This window comes from Taudactylus pleione, unplaced genomic scaffold (genome assembly GCF_031769625.1).
Source record: "Taudactylus pleione unplaced genomic scaffold, aTauple2 ptg000845l, whole genome shotgun sequence".
NCBI lineage: Eukaryota > Metazoa > Chordata > Amphibia > Anura > Myobatrachidae > Taudactylus > Taudactylus pleione.
Genome location: NW_028285247.1, coordinates 5,816,612 through 5,832,525, shown reverse-complemented (window position 1 = coordinate 5,832,525; position 15,914 = coordinate 5,816,612). Strand labels below are relative to the sequence as shown.

Genomic DNA, 15,914 nt, shown 5'->3' with positions numbered 1-15,914 from the left:
CCATTCACTATGTGACTCTTCAATAACCCCTAACTCTAGCATATTTTTAATTTCTTTCGACACCGATTCTCTTTGTGCTTCTGGTAACCTATAGGGCTTTAGATTAACTTTAACCCCTGGGTCAGTGATGATGTCATGTTTAATGACCGAGGTTTTCCCAGGTACGTCAGAGAACAGCACCCTATTTCTAATCAGAAACTCCTTGACCTCTTGTTGTTGAATTGCCGACAGGGTTTTTGCCACTGTCACTTCGGGAACTAAGGACCCTGGACTTACTGGAGGGTCTCGGACTGCCGACAGTACCGTTCTATCTTTCCAGGGCTTTAACAGATTTATATGGTATATCTGTTCCGGCTTTCTTTTCCCCGGCTGGTAAACTTTGTAATTTACCTGCCCCACTCTTTCTAAGATTTCAAAGGGCCCTTGCCATTTAGCCAAAAGTTTATTTTCCACAGTGGGAACCAATACTAACACTCTGTCCCCAGGAGCAAAGCTGCGTAACCGAGCATTGCGGTTGTATACCCTCTGCTGTGCCTGTTGAGCCTGTTCCAGGTGCTCTCTCACTATCGGCACTACCGCAGCAATTCTCTCCTGCATTTGAGAAACATACTCAATCACCGTTTTGGAAGGACTAGACTGCCCCTCCCATGTCTCTTTGGCAATGTCTAGTAACCCCCTTGGGTGTCTCCCATACAACAAGTCGAAGGGTGAAAACCCAGTGGAGGACTGGGGAACTTCTCTTATGGCCAACAATAAATACGGCAATAAGTAGTCCCAATCCCTACCATCCTTGTCGGCCACTTTCCTAAGCATGTGTTTTAACGTCTTGTTAAACCTCTCGACCAGCCCATCGGTTTGGGGGTGATAAACCGAAGTTCTTAACTGTTCGATTTTGAACAGGCGGCATAACTCTTTCATGACTTTGGACATAAACGGTGTACCCTGGTCAGTTAGTATCTTCTTAGGTATACCCAGCCTGCTAAAGACATGAACTAGCTCTCTGGCAATGGTCTTGGTTGACGTATTGCGCAACGGGATCGCTTCCGGGTACCTGGTAGCGTAATCCTTTATGACCAGAATATACTGGTGTCCCCTGGCAGACTTCATTAAGGGTCCAACCAAATCCATCGCTATTCTTTCAAACGGCACCTCTATGATAGGCAATGGAACTAGTGGACCCTTAAAATGTGGCCTGGGAGCATGATACTGACACTCAGGGCAGGATGCGCAAAAGTCAGACACCTCTTTATGAAGCCCGGGCCAGAAAAACCTCTGCATTATTCGCTCAGTGGTTTTCTCTACCCCTAGATGGCCTGCCGTTATATGACCATGGGCCAGATCCAACACTGTTCTTCTGTAGGCTTTGGGAACTATTAGTTGTTCCACAACATCTTCCCCCTTCTTAGTCACCTGATATAACAAATCCCGCCACATTGCCATGTGGGGATAGGACAAAGAACTATCAGGGTCTACGTGTTTACCATCAACTAATTTTACATTCTCCCTGGCTTTTACCAAAGTAGGGTCATTCAACTGCTCCACGGCAAAGACCTCTCTTCTGACCTCTAAATCAGGCCGACGATCACCTGGCCCAACAACACTTCCCACCTCAATGGGAGGCACATCAGTTGGCGGGCCACCGTCACGCTCCGCATTCTCTAGTTCGCCAATCATAGTAGAAAAAGGGAATAACTCTGACTCAGAAGAAACTCCCTCCTCCACTACATCGACAACCTTCTCAAATGGATCAGGGTTGTTCACCTCTGGAACAAAACGGCTTTCCCACAAATTCCAGAAGTGAGCAAAGTCTCTCCCCAATATTGCATCGTACATCAGACCATGTACCAAACCTACAGAAACTAGAGCAGAACCACATGGTGTCTCGATGTTCACCTCGGCAGTAACATAATATCGAGTATCCCCATGTATGCAGGTCACACCAACAGTTTTCCCCTCACGCCGCAAGGGGTTCACCAGCTCAGCTTTTATAAGTGTCACCAAGCTACCAGAGTCTAACAGTGCCTCTACTCGGTTGCCATCTACAGTGAGTACACACATGTGCTTATCAGTCACAGCCTGCCGGTCAGCCGTACAGGCTATCTGTGCAAAGAAAGACCCCCTGCGGTAGACATGAGCAGTATCACATTGCAGAGGTTCAGTTGTAAGTGCACAATTAGCGGCAATATGGCCGAAGCCACCACATCGGAAACACTGAGTCATATTAATGTCTAGTCGTTTACGGGGCAAGAACCTTCCCGGCCTGGCAGGCCTGTCTCCAGGTTCTACACCCTCAGTCTTAGGTACATTCCACCGCCCAGCACCCTTCTCCCCTGGAACAGTCTTACCAGTGTCTGTGGGAGTTCGCCGGTGCGCCATCGGGGCTCGGTGGGGCATACTCATCAGCTCCTCAGCCGCCACGTACCTCTCTACCAGCTCGACCAACTGGTCCGCGGACTTAGGGTCTGCATGGGTCACCCACTTGCGGAGAGTCGCAGGTAATGATCGCAGGTACCGGTCCATCACGACCCTTTCCACGATCTGTGGTCCCGTCAACGTCTCGGGCTGTAGCCATTTTGAGGACAGATGGACGAGGTCATGCATCTGTGAACGTGGAGGCTTGTCCATATGGAACTCCCAGCGGTGGACCCGTTGGGCACGAACAAAGGTGTTGACTCCCAAGCGAGTTAGGATCTCCTGTTTTAGTTTTTTTATAGTCCTTGGCATCAGCCAGGCATAAGTCAAAATAGGCCTTTTGTGGCTCCCCAGACAAAAAAGGTGCCACCAGACTTGCCCACTGCTCCTTGGGCCAACTCTCCCTTTCGGCCGTTATTTCAAATGCGGTGAGATAGGCCTCCACATCATCGCCCGAAGTCATCTTCTGGAGGAAGTGACTGGCTCGTACGGAGTGAGTGGTGGTGGGAGGACCAGTACCAACATCTCTGGGCCGGGCGATCAGGTGCTGTACCACCTCTTTTATGGCCTGGCTGTTTTCCGCTAAGGCCCGGCGGGTTTCCTCGATGGCAACCTGTTGTTGCGCCTGGGCTGTCTCCAAGGCTGACAGTTGCACCCTGGTGGATTCCTGCAGAGCCCTGGTAGATTCCTGCTGAGCTCTGGTAGATTCCTGCTGAGCTCTGGTAGATTCCTGCTGAGCTCTGGTAGATTCCTGCTGAGCTGCTGTAGCTTGGAGCAGGGCTTTAATAATGTCCTCCATTTTGTCCTGGGGTGTAGGTTGGAAGCTGAACCTTGCCTCTCTGAGCATGGGCTGACGCCTCCTCTATGGGACTCCAAGGAAACAGCGTTATTTCCACACTCACAAATTGGGTGTCTGTCCCTTTAATTTTTAAACGGAAAGTTTTCCTCTTGCTGCAACTTCAGTGTGTGTGGGTGCCCGCATTCTCCACCATATTGTGACAGTTAGGTTAGGGGGTCCCTCTCCTGGGTAGAGGACTCCTTCCTTACACACACACACAGCAGCAGGGAAGCAGCACACTAGTCTGGATGCAAGTACAAGCTGGTCGGCGCCAGTCTTTATTGTGCAATGTCAGAAACATAAAGAAAACATAAATATAAATCCTAGCCCTGTCGGGGCACTAACTTCACAGGTAGTTCCCTCACTACCAGAACCTGGCAGGGCCTAATGCCCTCGCCAGCAACAAAAGCACAGCACAACACTCACAGTTAGGTATCCAAGTGTCTCTGAGCAAACTCCCTGTCTGCTCTCCCAGGTGAGACAATCAGCCCTCAACACACTAGGCTTATATTGGCCACTCTCAGGTGGGAACCCAATCAAGCCTGTTACCAGGCTAAGAGAACCAAAACCTGGAGTGGCCGTGGGTGGAGCCCTCCCTCTCCTCTCACCCACAACCCCCAGGTCCCAAACCGGCTTTTCAAAAAGCCGAAACTCAAGCCTGCTACACTGCAGACTTTCTCCTGGGGGTTTAAAACACAAAAGACAGGAATCTGGGACAAATGTACCTGCCACAGACCACTTTACCAGTGATCCTATCACACTAGGTATCAGCAACAGGATGCGGTTAAAATCCCGACAGTCAAGATGCCGGCACTTAGAATGCCAGCGCCAGAATCCCGTCACCTGTCATAATCCCGGCAGTGACGTCTCAACAGTAAGGAGCGGGGTTATGGTTAAACACTAAAGGGGGAGTGTTAGGTTTAGGGTGCGGGGAGGATAGGTTTAGGCACTAGCGGGGAAGGTTAGGGCCAGGCACCAGGGAGGGAGGGTTAGGGTAGGGAAAGGGGGAGTAGTGTTCCTGCTAGGCTGTTTTAGCAGGGCGCCGCGCCCTGCCTAATTTCTGAAGTGCAGAACGCGCCCTGCCCTATTTCTGAAGGGCAGAACGCGCCCAGCCCTCCAGCGCAGCGGCCCGCTGAGACAGCCTGCGGGTTCTGCCTCCACCCGTGGGTCGCTGTGACCCGCGGGTGGTCAAAACGGCGGCGCAGCGGTCACAGCCTGTGAATGGACACCAGGCGCATGTGCCCGGCATCCATTCACAGTGACGGCAGCGCTTGGGGGCTACCCGGTATGTCCGTTAGTGCTGGGCACACCCCCAGGAGTGACGAAAAGGGGATGCGTCATACAGACGCCTTTTCGGCCGCGCTCGCGCCTTCAGTGCGCGCAAAAGTGCCCTAACTCTGGGTCCGGCGCCCTGCCTCCCGCCGGACCTAGAGTGAACACTAGGGGAGGGTTATAATACTGACCGACAAGTGTTGGTATTGTAACCCTGTTGGGATGCCGGCGCGGAGATCCAGAGCACTGGCATCCCATACCCCTCCCCCCAGGAACATCCTACGGTGCCTCATGCATCAAGTGATGTCACTGCCTGGCTTTTCTTTACCTGCTTGAATCAATGCCAGACTTTTAGAATGAACTTTACTAGAGATTCTGCATTAGGACATCACTATACTATTATCTTAAATAGAAATCATGCCAACTTTAGATATACTTATCCCAGACTTAGCATTAATACATTGAACAATAAAATATGAATATTCATCCAGTATGGGTAGTCTAATGGCATACACAGGGATGTGGAGTAGTCTGGTGGCATATAAAGGGCAATTAGAGAAGAATAATGGCACATAAAGGGCATGTGGAGAGGTCTAATGGCATATAAGGGCATGTAGAGGAATATGACGGCATATACAGGGCATGTGGCGGAGTAGGATGGTATATAGTCTGAGTGCATATATAGGGTGATGTGGAGGAGTCCTATGGCATATAAGTGAAATGTTGACAAGTTTGACTGCATACAGAAGGAGATGTGGAGGAGTCAGATTGCATATAAGGGAGATGTGGAGGGGTCTGATGACATGAGAAAGGGTCTGATGGCCTATATGCGGCATGTGGAGAAGCATGAAGGCATATAAAAGGTGATAGGTTATAAAAGCACGTGGGAGAGACTGATGACATAAAAGAGGCATATGAGTGGACCGATAGTAAATTAGGGCCATGGAGTGGAGGCTGAAGCATAAAAGAAGCGTGTCGAGGAGTCTGATGGCATACTGGAGACACATAGCTGGGTCTGATGTCCATATTAGGGGCATGTGGACTAGTATGATGGCATATACAGTGCATTTGGAGGAGTCTGATGGCATACAAATGGGTAATAACCCCAGATATAAGGGAGAAGGGGGAGTAGCTGAGCACTGGTACTCCTTGGTGGAAATTAATAGGAGTATCCATTGTATCACAAATGAGTAAATATATAGTAATGCAGACACCAAATAGTGGAGGTGCACCCAGAGAATAAGGTTGTCGCAAATTTAAAGAAAAAAGGGGGAAGAGGAAACTCTCAGGTCAGGGGTACTCTGCCTATAACAAAATATAACTTAATACAGATGTGTCCACATACATCTAGCCTCCTTGTGCATTAAACAGCCCTTCTAACCACGCCATGTTGTGGTGTGAATCAGTAGCACCGAGCGTCTTTTTGGGTGACTTTCTACCTTCAAATGTGTCTTAAGTGATGTGAATAGCTAGCACAAGCAGTTTCTGATTAAAATGATATGCAGCATGCCTATGTTCTCTGTGTATCTGCATGCGAAAAACTACATTACAGTGTTACAGCTGCTGACACTAACGTAGCGTTACGTATGCAGATACACCCGAAGACGCACACAGAATATAGGTATGCTGCATAACATTATAATCAGCAGAAGCTGCTTGTGCTAGCTATTCACAGAACTGTGTGAATAAGACGCATTTGATGGTAAAAAGTCGCACGAAAGGTGCTCTGCGCTACCGAGGCACAGAGATCTCCCACGTTTTGTGTGGTGCAACTTGTAGCGCATGGAGGATAGATGTATGTGGACACATCTGTAGATAGTCATTAAAATAATAGGCTAATTAGCAATTGTGAAAATCGACAAACTCAAAAAACATACAGTGCATATATACACAATGTGCAAAATTCATGTACAGTACATAGTGTACATAGAATAGTGAGAAAAAAAGGGGGAAGAAGAAACTATACTACCAAACAAAGGCGAAAATAAACTGAAATCACAAAAGGAGTATGACGTACATTGTAGTCAAATTCAACAAATTATAAATCACAGTATTATGAAGAAAAATGCAAACAGTATATAGCGATGGGACTTGTTAAAAAAGAGGGGGTAAGTACCTCTTCAACACTGGTACAATAAGGGTTAACAATAAAGACGATCTGGCTGACACGTAAACATATAAACGTCACATGTAATTCATAGATCAATAAATCACAGAACAGTATATTGCAGTGGTTCTCAAACTCTGCCACACAGCTCACACAGGTCACATTTTCCAGATCACACAGCAGATGCACAGGTGTACTCATTACTCACTGACACATTTTAAAAGATCAACAGGTGGAGCAACTTATTTCACTTGTGATTCTGTGAGTAGACCTGGAAAACATGTACTGTTTGTGGTCCTGAGGACCGAGTTTGAGAACCTGTGGTATATTGGAATGGGATCAGTGACGTCACTAGGGGGGTGCGGGCCGCACCGGACGACACCATCCGAAGAGGTGACACCAAAATAGCAGAGCTGCTGTGCTATTTTGGTGTCACCCCCTCGGCTGGTGTCACTAGCTGGTGTGATGGCTGACACGCAAAACAACATTGTGCCCGTAGAGACTGGGGCTACCCACAGGTCTGGGAACGCTAAGCAAGCCCCCAGCATATCGAGGATAGGAGCATGGCACACGGTCACGCCCCCGTGTGACAAGGATGGGTGCGTGACACGCGACCACACCTCCTTTCACGCATGTGTCTTTGGCACGCAAGAGGGTTCAGTGCCTAGGGTTCAAGTGCTGCAATGAGTGTCACGACCCACTGCCTCTGAATGGGACCTATGGAATAAAGGTCCAAGGACAGAATTACTACGGCAGTATCCTTAGTCCACCTGTTCTGTGTTCCCCTGCACAGGATCGTATTGAGGAGTGGGAATTGTGGCAGCATAATCAGACCGTCCAACACCGAATCAAAATGAATCTGCTGCAGTCTGATTCAATGCCATCAGTCACTATAGTGTGGTGCTCTAATTACCACAAGTGACACACAAGCAGATAATCACCTTAATCAGTGTGGCCCTCAGACCACAAATGGTTGTGCATCCCAAGCTAGATGCAAAAACATAAAAATGCTATTTTCATGCATATTTCTTTTAAAATTGGAAACTGAGTGCAAAGTACAAAAAGACTGAAATAAGCACGTTCTCACCTGACAAGACATTCTGGGGCCTCCGAGATCACTCTGTGCACTGATTAAGCATCTAGGTTATGTAGTCACCAAGTGTACGCACTAAATTGAAAGAACAAACAGATGAGTTACATAGTTACAACTGAGGACATTTATGATACTTAATGCATAGGAAATCCAATCAGAGTAGAGCTGGTGCAGTTTCTAAAATGAAATGGACAAGACCACATTATGCCTGCGCAATTATTAAAAATTAAAATATACCCAAAATATGTTACCGTGACTTCAATTACTTGTTAGGGCTCATTTACTTGCTGCATTGTCCACATGCGTTACGTGGTGCAGTAGCATGCATTACAATCTGACTACATCTACAAAGGAGGTGACTATAGCGAATATTGGGCTTGGTGGCTACTGCGCCAAAAGAATTGTCACGGCTTTCAATTTAACAAAGCATTTATGGAACATTGGTCTCAGTGCTGCAGTGGTGATAGGATCAGTTATCCCCCCTTTACGCTGTGCATTTGTAATGCAATTTTCATGAACAAAAATGTAGCACAAGACAGAAATATAAATAAATAAAACGTATTCTTATTCTATATAATGTACACCAGAAAAGTAATGGTACATTCTGAGCATGTGTTGTGTCACAGCACAAAGTTGGTTCATTGTGTCACTAGAATTTAGATGCCATGGGGAAAGTGAAAATATGCAATAGGCATGATCTACAGATAGTACTTCAAATAAAAATAATTAACAAAGAGGGGTATTGGTTTTTTTTATCATGTTTTATTTAATGCATTATTTTAATGGGTTGGGTACACGATCCCGATGCACACAATGTCGGCGGTTGAAATTCTGATGCCTGCAGGTAAGTAATTTAACCCTTTCCTAACCCACCTTTCCCGCAGCCTAAAGCAGCGTACACACTTGGCCATTAGGAAAGACAGTACGATTACGACATCGTAATCGTACAGTCGTTCCTGATCCCCTGTAGTGCCTACACTGAACAATATGCCATTCAGTGCAGACACCCTCCCTCATCCCTGAACATGGTCAATCTGTCGTTATCGGCAGATTGACCTGAATGTTCAGGCGATTATATATGTCGGAAACGACCAGCGGGCACGCGCATCGCTGGTTGTTTCCGACATTATAGTGCATGATTTGTGCACGATTAATGAGCGACTGAACGATTACGATGTCGTAATCGTTCAATCGCTCATTAATATCGGCAAGTGTGTACGCTGCTTAACCCTAACCCTGCCCCTAGTGCCTAACCCGAATACTTACCGTCTGGATTGCAGCCGACGAAATTCTTGAGCCAGGATTATGACACCTGTCGGAATAGTGAAGCGCCAGCATTCTGTGGGCTGGGATGCCAACTACCTCCCATGGCATGCAAGAAGAATAATTAGGTCTACAACAGATGTGTTTTAAATAGTTTGGGAACCTATGCTCCAGTTTAAATTCACACTTGACATCATATGTGTGGTGCAGTCACTGGGTGAATGCAAGTAATGTAATCTGCACTAATAATTTAGCAATTTTTAATCCTTTAGACACCCACATTGAAACCTTGTAACATTATTATGCAAATATATATTTTGTACTGATTTTTTTTTTATTAGGCAGGGATAAAGGATTGTGGTTGAGTTTTTCCTCATAATATATGCCACACTAACCTCCAGCCTTTCTCCCAGTGACTAGAAGAGTATGTGGAACCTAATTATTTTTGAGGCCTCACAAGTGGATCTTTCTCAAACATCCTCCTTACAGAAACTCGTCAAATTACAATATGGGATCAGGACAAACAGACCAAGAATTATGAGACCTCACCACTTCAATTCACAGGCTAACCCAATAATAAGTGGCACACAGCTTGTGGCACCACGCTAACTAGGGTAATGAAAGAATAAACTACAGAGGAGACATTACGATGGTCAGGAGAAATATAGAATTGGCTTCTTGGGTGACTGTTCACCACTGGGTTAGAAAGTCAAATTCTCAAGACACCCAAAACTGAAGACCATAACAGCCAATGAAGTGACAAACATATACATCTAAATAGAAATAAGCTAAAGAAGGTAACAGTGGTGGTTTTGAGAATGTGTGTAAAAAGTAATTGGGCATCAGCCTAGTTTTGCTGCACCCTGGGAGCACTAATAAAAATTATATATGGGTAATCTTGACAATAAAAAAATATCACAGTCATCCATTTTATGTGGTTTTAGATATTTTTTGACTTCAAACTTCATGACTACCAATCCACCAAATACACATATAGGGGGCGATTCAATCGCTCCCCCCATAGTGAGCGAGAGCTGTGTGTTATGTAAGCAGATAAATCCGGCTAAAGTATGGCTTCAGGCGCCCAAAGTGCCTACTTATCGAACATATCTCTTCGCCACCTTGGATGGCTGCAAACAGAAAAGAGTGCTACCGCGGCTAATCGCGCCTGGACGGAGCAACAACTGAATTGCTCTGTCTGGGCGTCCATTAGTCAGAGCCGCGGGCGCAAACAATCTCCTCTATGGAGTGTGAACAAAGAGCTGCGATGTAGGTGCAATGTAGAATTGCAATTCGGAATGAGGTTCGCACCTAATTGTATCAACCCGTTAGTCTGCGACACCAAACACAAGTGTCACCTTGAAAAACAAAAAGAAAGTCATCACCATTAGGGATGTGCAGGCGCCTCAGATTCCTATACCTACAGCTGCTCCCACAACAAGAATGCTATGTCTCAGGGCGCATGAGCACACAAAGACGCTTAATCTAGGCCCCTCAGACTGCAGCTCAGTTCTATCCCTAGGCACACCTCTCCTATATGTCCATCTTATTTATACAAAAAACATTTTTTGAATAGTCCACAAGCGCTGTCACAACAGATAGATATTAAAGTTTCTCCAATACACGATCTTCTCTCCAGTCAACAATCCTCCCTCTTGGTTTTCACCATCGAGCTATATAATGACTTGAGCTCACCATTAGGGATGTGCAGGCTCGGATTAGTTTGGATTTTCCCGCCATGAGTCCTTCCACAGGATGTGTAATGAGTCCTTCCTGAGGAAGGATTCATTAGTCTGAAACGCATAGATGGTGGTGGACTTGTAATTACTTGAGTGATCCCCCAGTTGTTTTGTCTGGCCGATGTCTTTTTCCATCTGGACGTGGATAGCAACTTTATTTCCCGGGTAATTGGGGTTGCATCCTCTGGGCTGGCACACTGGATTGATGTTTTATCTACGTTTACATATTATTTTATGTGAACTCTGTGAATAAATAACTTTTCATGAAACAAAGCTCTACATGTTTGAGGATTGAAAAATTCAGGAGTACAGAGGAGTTTAAAGAAACCTTTATGTGTACGAACCAAGGGGGACACTGGTGAATACATGTCCATTTATTCATGGAGAAGGGGCTGAGAGAAGTTATCCATGTTGGAGTGTAGGAATCGGTAGGGGTGTACGTTAAAGAAACCTTTCAATGAACCTTGACCCCTAATTTATGGTGAGTGCAAACCATTACATAGCTTGATGGTGAAAACCAAGAAGGAGGATCAATGACTGGAGAGAAGATCGTGTATTGGAGAAACTTTAATATCTATCTGTTGTGAACAAGTATTATCTTAATTTTACAAAATGAAGATTGATAAGGAAATTTTCTCTCAGCCAAGATACTTTCCATCTGTAAAGATTTTAATTTTCTGTGTGAATATAATTGCATTAATGTGTGACTGAAAAAAAAAAATTTTTTCAATAGGATTGCATAGCAGTTAGTATAAATTATTTACTAAAAATTGAACTTGGTAAAGCTGGATACACATTGGACGATCCTGGATCGTGGCTTACAGGACGACCGACGTAATGATACATTGGTAGCCCGTACACACAGAACGATATATCGTTCAGTGGCCGCATCCAGGAGCATGCCACCGGATCAAACATCTGCAGCGCAGTACAGCAGATGAGATGAAGTGATGAACGACACACGGGAGCGTGCAAAAGCGCATACACACTAGACCATGTGACGACATGTCTTTCTAATTCGACTCAAAATGACAAATCGTCCAATATGTCACGTAGTGTGTACCCAGCTTAAGAGTAGTATTAAATATATAGCAGCAAGGGCGGGCCTAGGTTTCTGGAAAAATGAAATCACTCTTTGCATGATGTGGCTACATACTGTGATCTACACAGACCAAGTCCAGGTCAGTTCTAGTGTGACCGTGTTCCTTATAATAGAAACAACCCTGGCCTAAACAGTATAATAGTGTATATTGTGCATGCTAGATAAGATAGTAACATACAATACCATGTATGATTCCCACATTCACATTTACACCCAGAATACATGCACATTTTAAATCTGCAAATTAATAACTTTAGGTTATCACTACCAGCCACACTGCATGATATTTCACAAGGATAAGGGTGTGTACCGGGTGCATTTAATAGCTTTCACACTAGCTCAGACTGAGACATTGTATAGCCAATGGCCCCCTTCCCTTTATCAACCTCTATATAGCACAATAACTGTACACGCTCAGATCACTCTGCAGTGGAAAGCGACGGGTGTTTGCATCTCCGCTTATGTTGGAGGACGGAGACGTTATGTTTAAGTAATAGATTGCTAAAGTTCCTTACTGTGAAAGGTTCCTGAAACCCGCAGCAACCTTGGTCTTTGTCAAAATGGCGCCGAATTCCTGGCAAGTGAGACAGGATGGTAAACACTAATGTTGCTCTAGTGACGGACCAAAGCTATAAGGCAATGCTGAATGATTGCTGTAGTCTTCTGACGGTGAGTGGAATTGTAGCCGCCAGCGTCGTCGTCGTCGGCCATTTATCCGTAGACCACCCAGATCATCTCTAGGCGTGGATCTGTGCATGGCCCTTCTGTACTGCAACAGTAGTTTTGAGCTGAAGGGCACCCGTAGAGACTAGGGATGGCCATCGGTGGTGTTACCATTGATGGTAAAATAGCAAGTAGCCATGCATCGATGCCTACAAACTATTCACTGAATGACAATCGATGGTTTATCAACCGATGGTCATCCCTGTATTGTGACTGACTGGTCCATGGACCAATCAGAACCGGGGCGGGGCTTAGCGGGTGCCGGGGGCGGGGCTATGCTCCTAGTCCTGGCACCTTGTAAAAAAAAAAAAAAAAAACACCATTTGGTTATGCTTATGGAGCGTACACACGGTCAGACTTGTCAGATTTGTCAGATGAACGACTGAACGATTGAACGATTTGAACGATTTTACCAAAGTTTTGAACGATGTGAACGATTTGAACGATTGAACGATTTTTGACTGCATTAAAATTAATGGAATCGTCCAAGTCTGACTGCAAATGGTGCATACACACGATCAGATTTTTTCTTCAGATATGGACGATAACGATTTAAAAATCGTTCAGTCGTTCATATCTGATGGAAAATCGTTCATATCTGACATGCCTGAACGATGGACGATCAACGATGCGCGTTCCCGTTTGTCAGATAACGATATCTGACATCTGATGGGTTTGCAGTCAGACTTGGACGATTCCATTCATTTAAATGCAGTCAAAAATCGTTCAATCGTTCAAATCGTTCAAAACTTTGGTCAAATCGTCCAAATCGTTCAAATCGTTTAATCGTTCAGTCGTTCATCTGACAAATCTGACAAGTCTGACAAATCTGACCGTGTGTACGCTCCAAAACCCATCAGATGTCAGATATCGTTATCTGACAAACGGGAACGCGCATCGTTGATCGTCCATCGTTCAGGCATGTCAGATATGAACGATTTTCCTTCAGATATGAACGACTGAACGATTTTTAAATCGTTATCGTTCATATCTGAAGGAAAAATCTGATCGTGTGTATGCACCTTTAGACATCGATGGAGGGAAACCATCTGGTTCTCCCCAATCGATGGCAAAAGCATTTAACATCAACCATAAACCATCGATGATAATGAATCATCAATGGTCGATGGCCATCCCTAGCAAGAGACTGAGGGCCTGATTCACTACGGATCGCGATATTGCGTACGCACGCAGTTCAACTGCGATAGCATGCAAACCATTGTGATTGCAATGCAAACTCAGCACAACATAAGGACGCCCACTTTAGCTTACACACAGCCGTAATGCTTAGCAGAATGGCGAAACCATCGGTACAATCAAGTACCATCGCAGCCTCACGCACACTTCTGACATTACTCAGAAATTGCTAACAACCACGCACGCTATGGTATGGCATCGTATGACATCGCCGTGGCTAATTTATGCTCGCCCCTGCGACGAATGCTCTGGCACGCCTGCCTTTCCCTGACCACCCCTCCGTCACCAACCACAAACGGTGATTCTTGTCAATCACACTGTGAGGGGTCTGCGAAGCCTCTGCGATTGCAGTCCCGATCGCAATAGCTAGTTCGCGCATTGCGATACATACGCACGCGCAGAACGCAACAATCGGCTGATTGCGTGCGTATTAGCAATTGCGATCTAAGCTGAATCAGGCCCTGAGACTCTGACTAACAGAATATGGTCACTGAGAATTTTACGCCCGAGTGCAGGTACATAGGGTAGCAGTGTGTGTATCTATATATATGCTAGGAGGATACATAAGCGTGTATTATATAGAAAGAGAGATATTTTATTGAGCAAAAATAGCAACATTCCAGATCGAGTTCAAAAAAGATCAGACTAGACCGGAAACACTGCTAATTTTGATGGTGTCAACAAATTTTCTTTTGATTTCATGCTGTAAAGCTGGGTACACACCTATTCGGTCACTCTGCGGAACGGGTAAACGATCAACCGAGTGCTGTGTCCCCAGCTTGTCTCCCTGTCAGCTGCCTGCAAGCCCCATACGCATTGTGCAGACATAGGGCCTGATTCAGAGCCGCTCGTAAGCGCCCGCTCGTTCGCTCCGAGCGATGTTCGCACATCTGCGCATGCGTATGGGTCGTAATGCGCATGCGCCAAACAGTCATTGCGGTTGGAAATCGTGCGCTCGCAAAACAGCAAGGGCCTGCTAATTTGAGTGACAGAATGAGGTGTTTGTGGGTGGTAACAGGGGAACGTGCTTGAAAACGGGGAGTGGAGATCCGAACGCAGGCATGCCAAATGGTCAAAACGGGCGTTTAATGGGAGTGCATAATTACTAAAGGAGCGTCATCGATCACGTCACTTTTGTCTTTTAGCCTGAACTGCTCGCATGATTGCGGGAAGTAAAAGCTACCACAAGCACTGCGAGCAGTTCAGACGCCTTTCGATGTACTCGATTAATCTAATAAATAGCGGAGATGACGTATGATGCGAACGGCCAGGGGGCGTCTTTACAAAATAGCGAGCGCATGTTTTGTTCGCTCGCTCAGCTATAGAGGCGTCAACAGACCGCAAAGAGCGAGCGCTCATTTTAAATAGCCAGCCCCTTTTTCTGAACGAGCAAGCACAAATAGCGTCCGGCTCTGAATGAGGTCCATAGCTCAGTGTGTACAGGCTTCTATAGGTTTGGGAGGTTGGACTGACAAACATTAAACAGTGATACATGCGACCTCCATAGCCTAACCGATGCTGCAACATTAGTCCATGCACAACTATACAATAGTCAGCCCGATCACCCTATAGCTAAGGGATGGGGAACGTTTTTCTGCCGAGGGCCTTTTTGATATATATAACATATGCGGGCCCGGCGCAGGTCACGACCCCTCCGTGTGGCATCACACAGGGGCAGGGCCACAATCGCCGGTGATTACAGCTATTCCCCCGGGGAGCTGTAAGGGCAGCGAAGTGACCATCTGAAGCGTCCTAAGGACGCTCCATGCGGCATTGCTGCATAGATTCTGGCTGCAGGGTGCCATTCTAGGCACCCTGCTAGCCAGATGAGGCTAGCAAAAAAAACTCAGAGGGCCAGACCAAATGATTCCGTGGGTCTTATACGGCCGCTGGGCAAGGTCAGCTCGAGGCATGTTCGACAAGTGCGATCGAACAGAGGTGCCATCCCAAAGAGGGTGCACCCCTCCCAACCATCCCGATTTTCAGTGGGACAGTCCCGTTTTTCAGGCACTGCCCCGCTGTTCCACCCGCGGGCCGAAGTGTCCTTCCGGTGGTCGGGAGGTTGGGCACCGCCTCAGCTGTGCGGCGGTGCCGGCTCCGGAGTAGAGGAATGGATGCTGCGCGCATGCGGACGGCATCCATTCAATGCAGGGAGAGGGCTGGGGGCA

General features: G+C 46.4%; 1 protein-coding gene across 4 annotated transcripts in view; it reads right to left on the bottom strand.

The window, feature by feature from the left end:
• The window catches only part of LOC148474438 (zinc finger protein 181-like), a 65,656-nt gene extending 53,064 nt beyond the window's left edge, over nucleotides 1-12,592 (bottom strand). For 2 of the 4 annotated variants that reach the window (XM_088458627.1, XM_088458624.1), the window contains exons 1-2: nucleotides 12,342-12,592; nucleotides 7,717-7,797 (exon numbers count right to left, since the gene is read on the bottom strand). In XM_088458627.1, coding sequence (XP_088314753.1) covers nucleotides 7,717-7,728 — 12 coding nt within the window. In that variant the 5' untranslated portion in view covers nucleotides 7,729-7,797; nucleotides 12,342-12,592. Of the gene's footprint in view, nucleotides 1-7,716; nucleotides 7,798-12,136; nucleotides 12,188-12,212; nucleotides 12,279-12,341 lie in introns of those variants that run through there. The other 2 variants (XM_088458626.1, XM_088458625.1) reach the window with 2 other exon arrangements.
• Nucleotides 12,593-15,914: the final 3,322 nt, after the last annotated feature.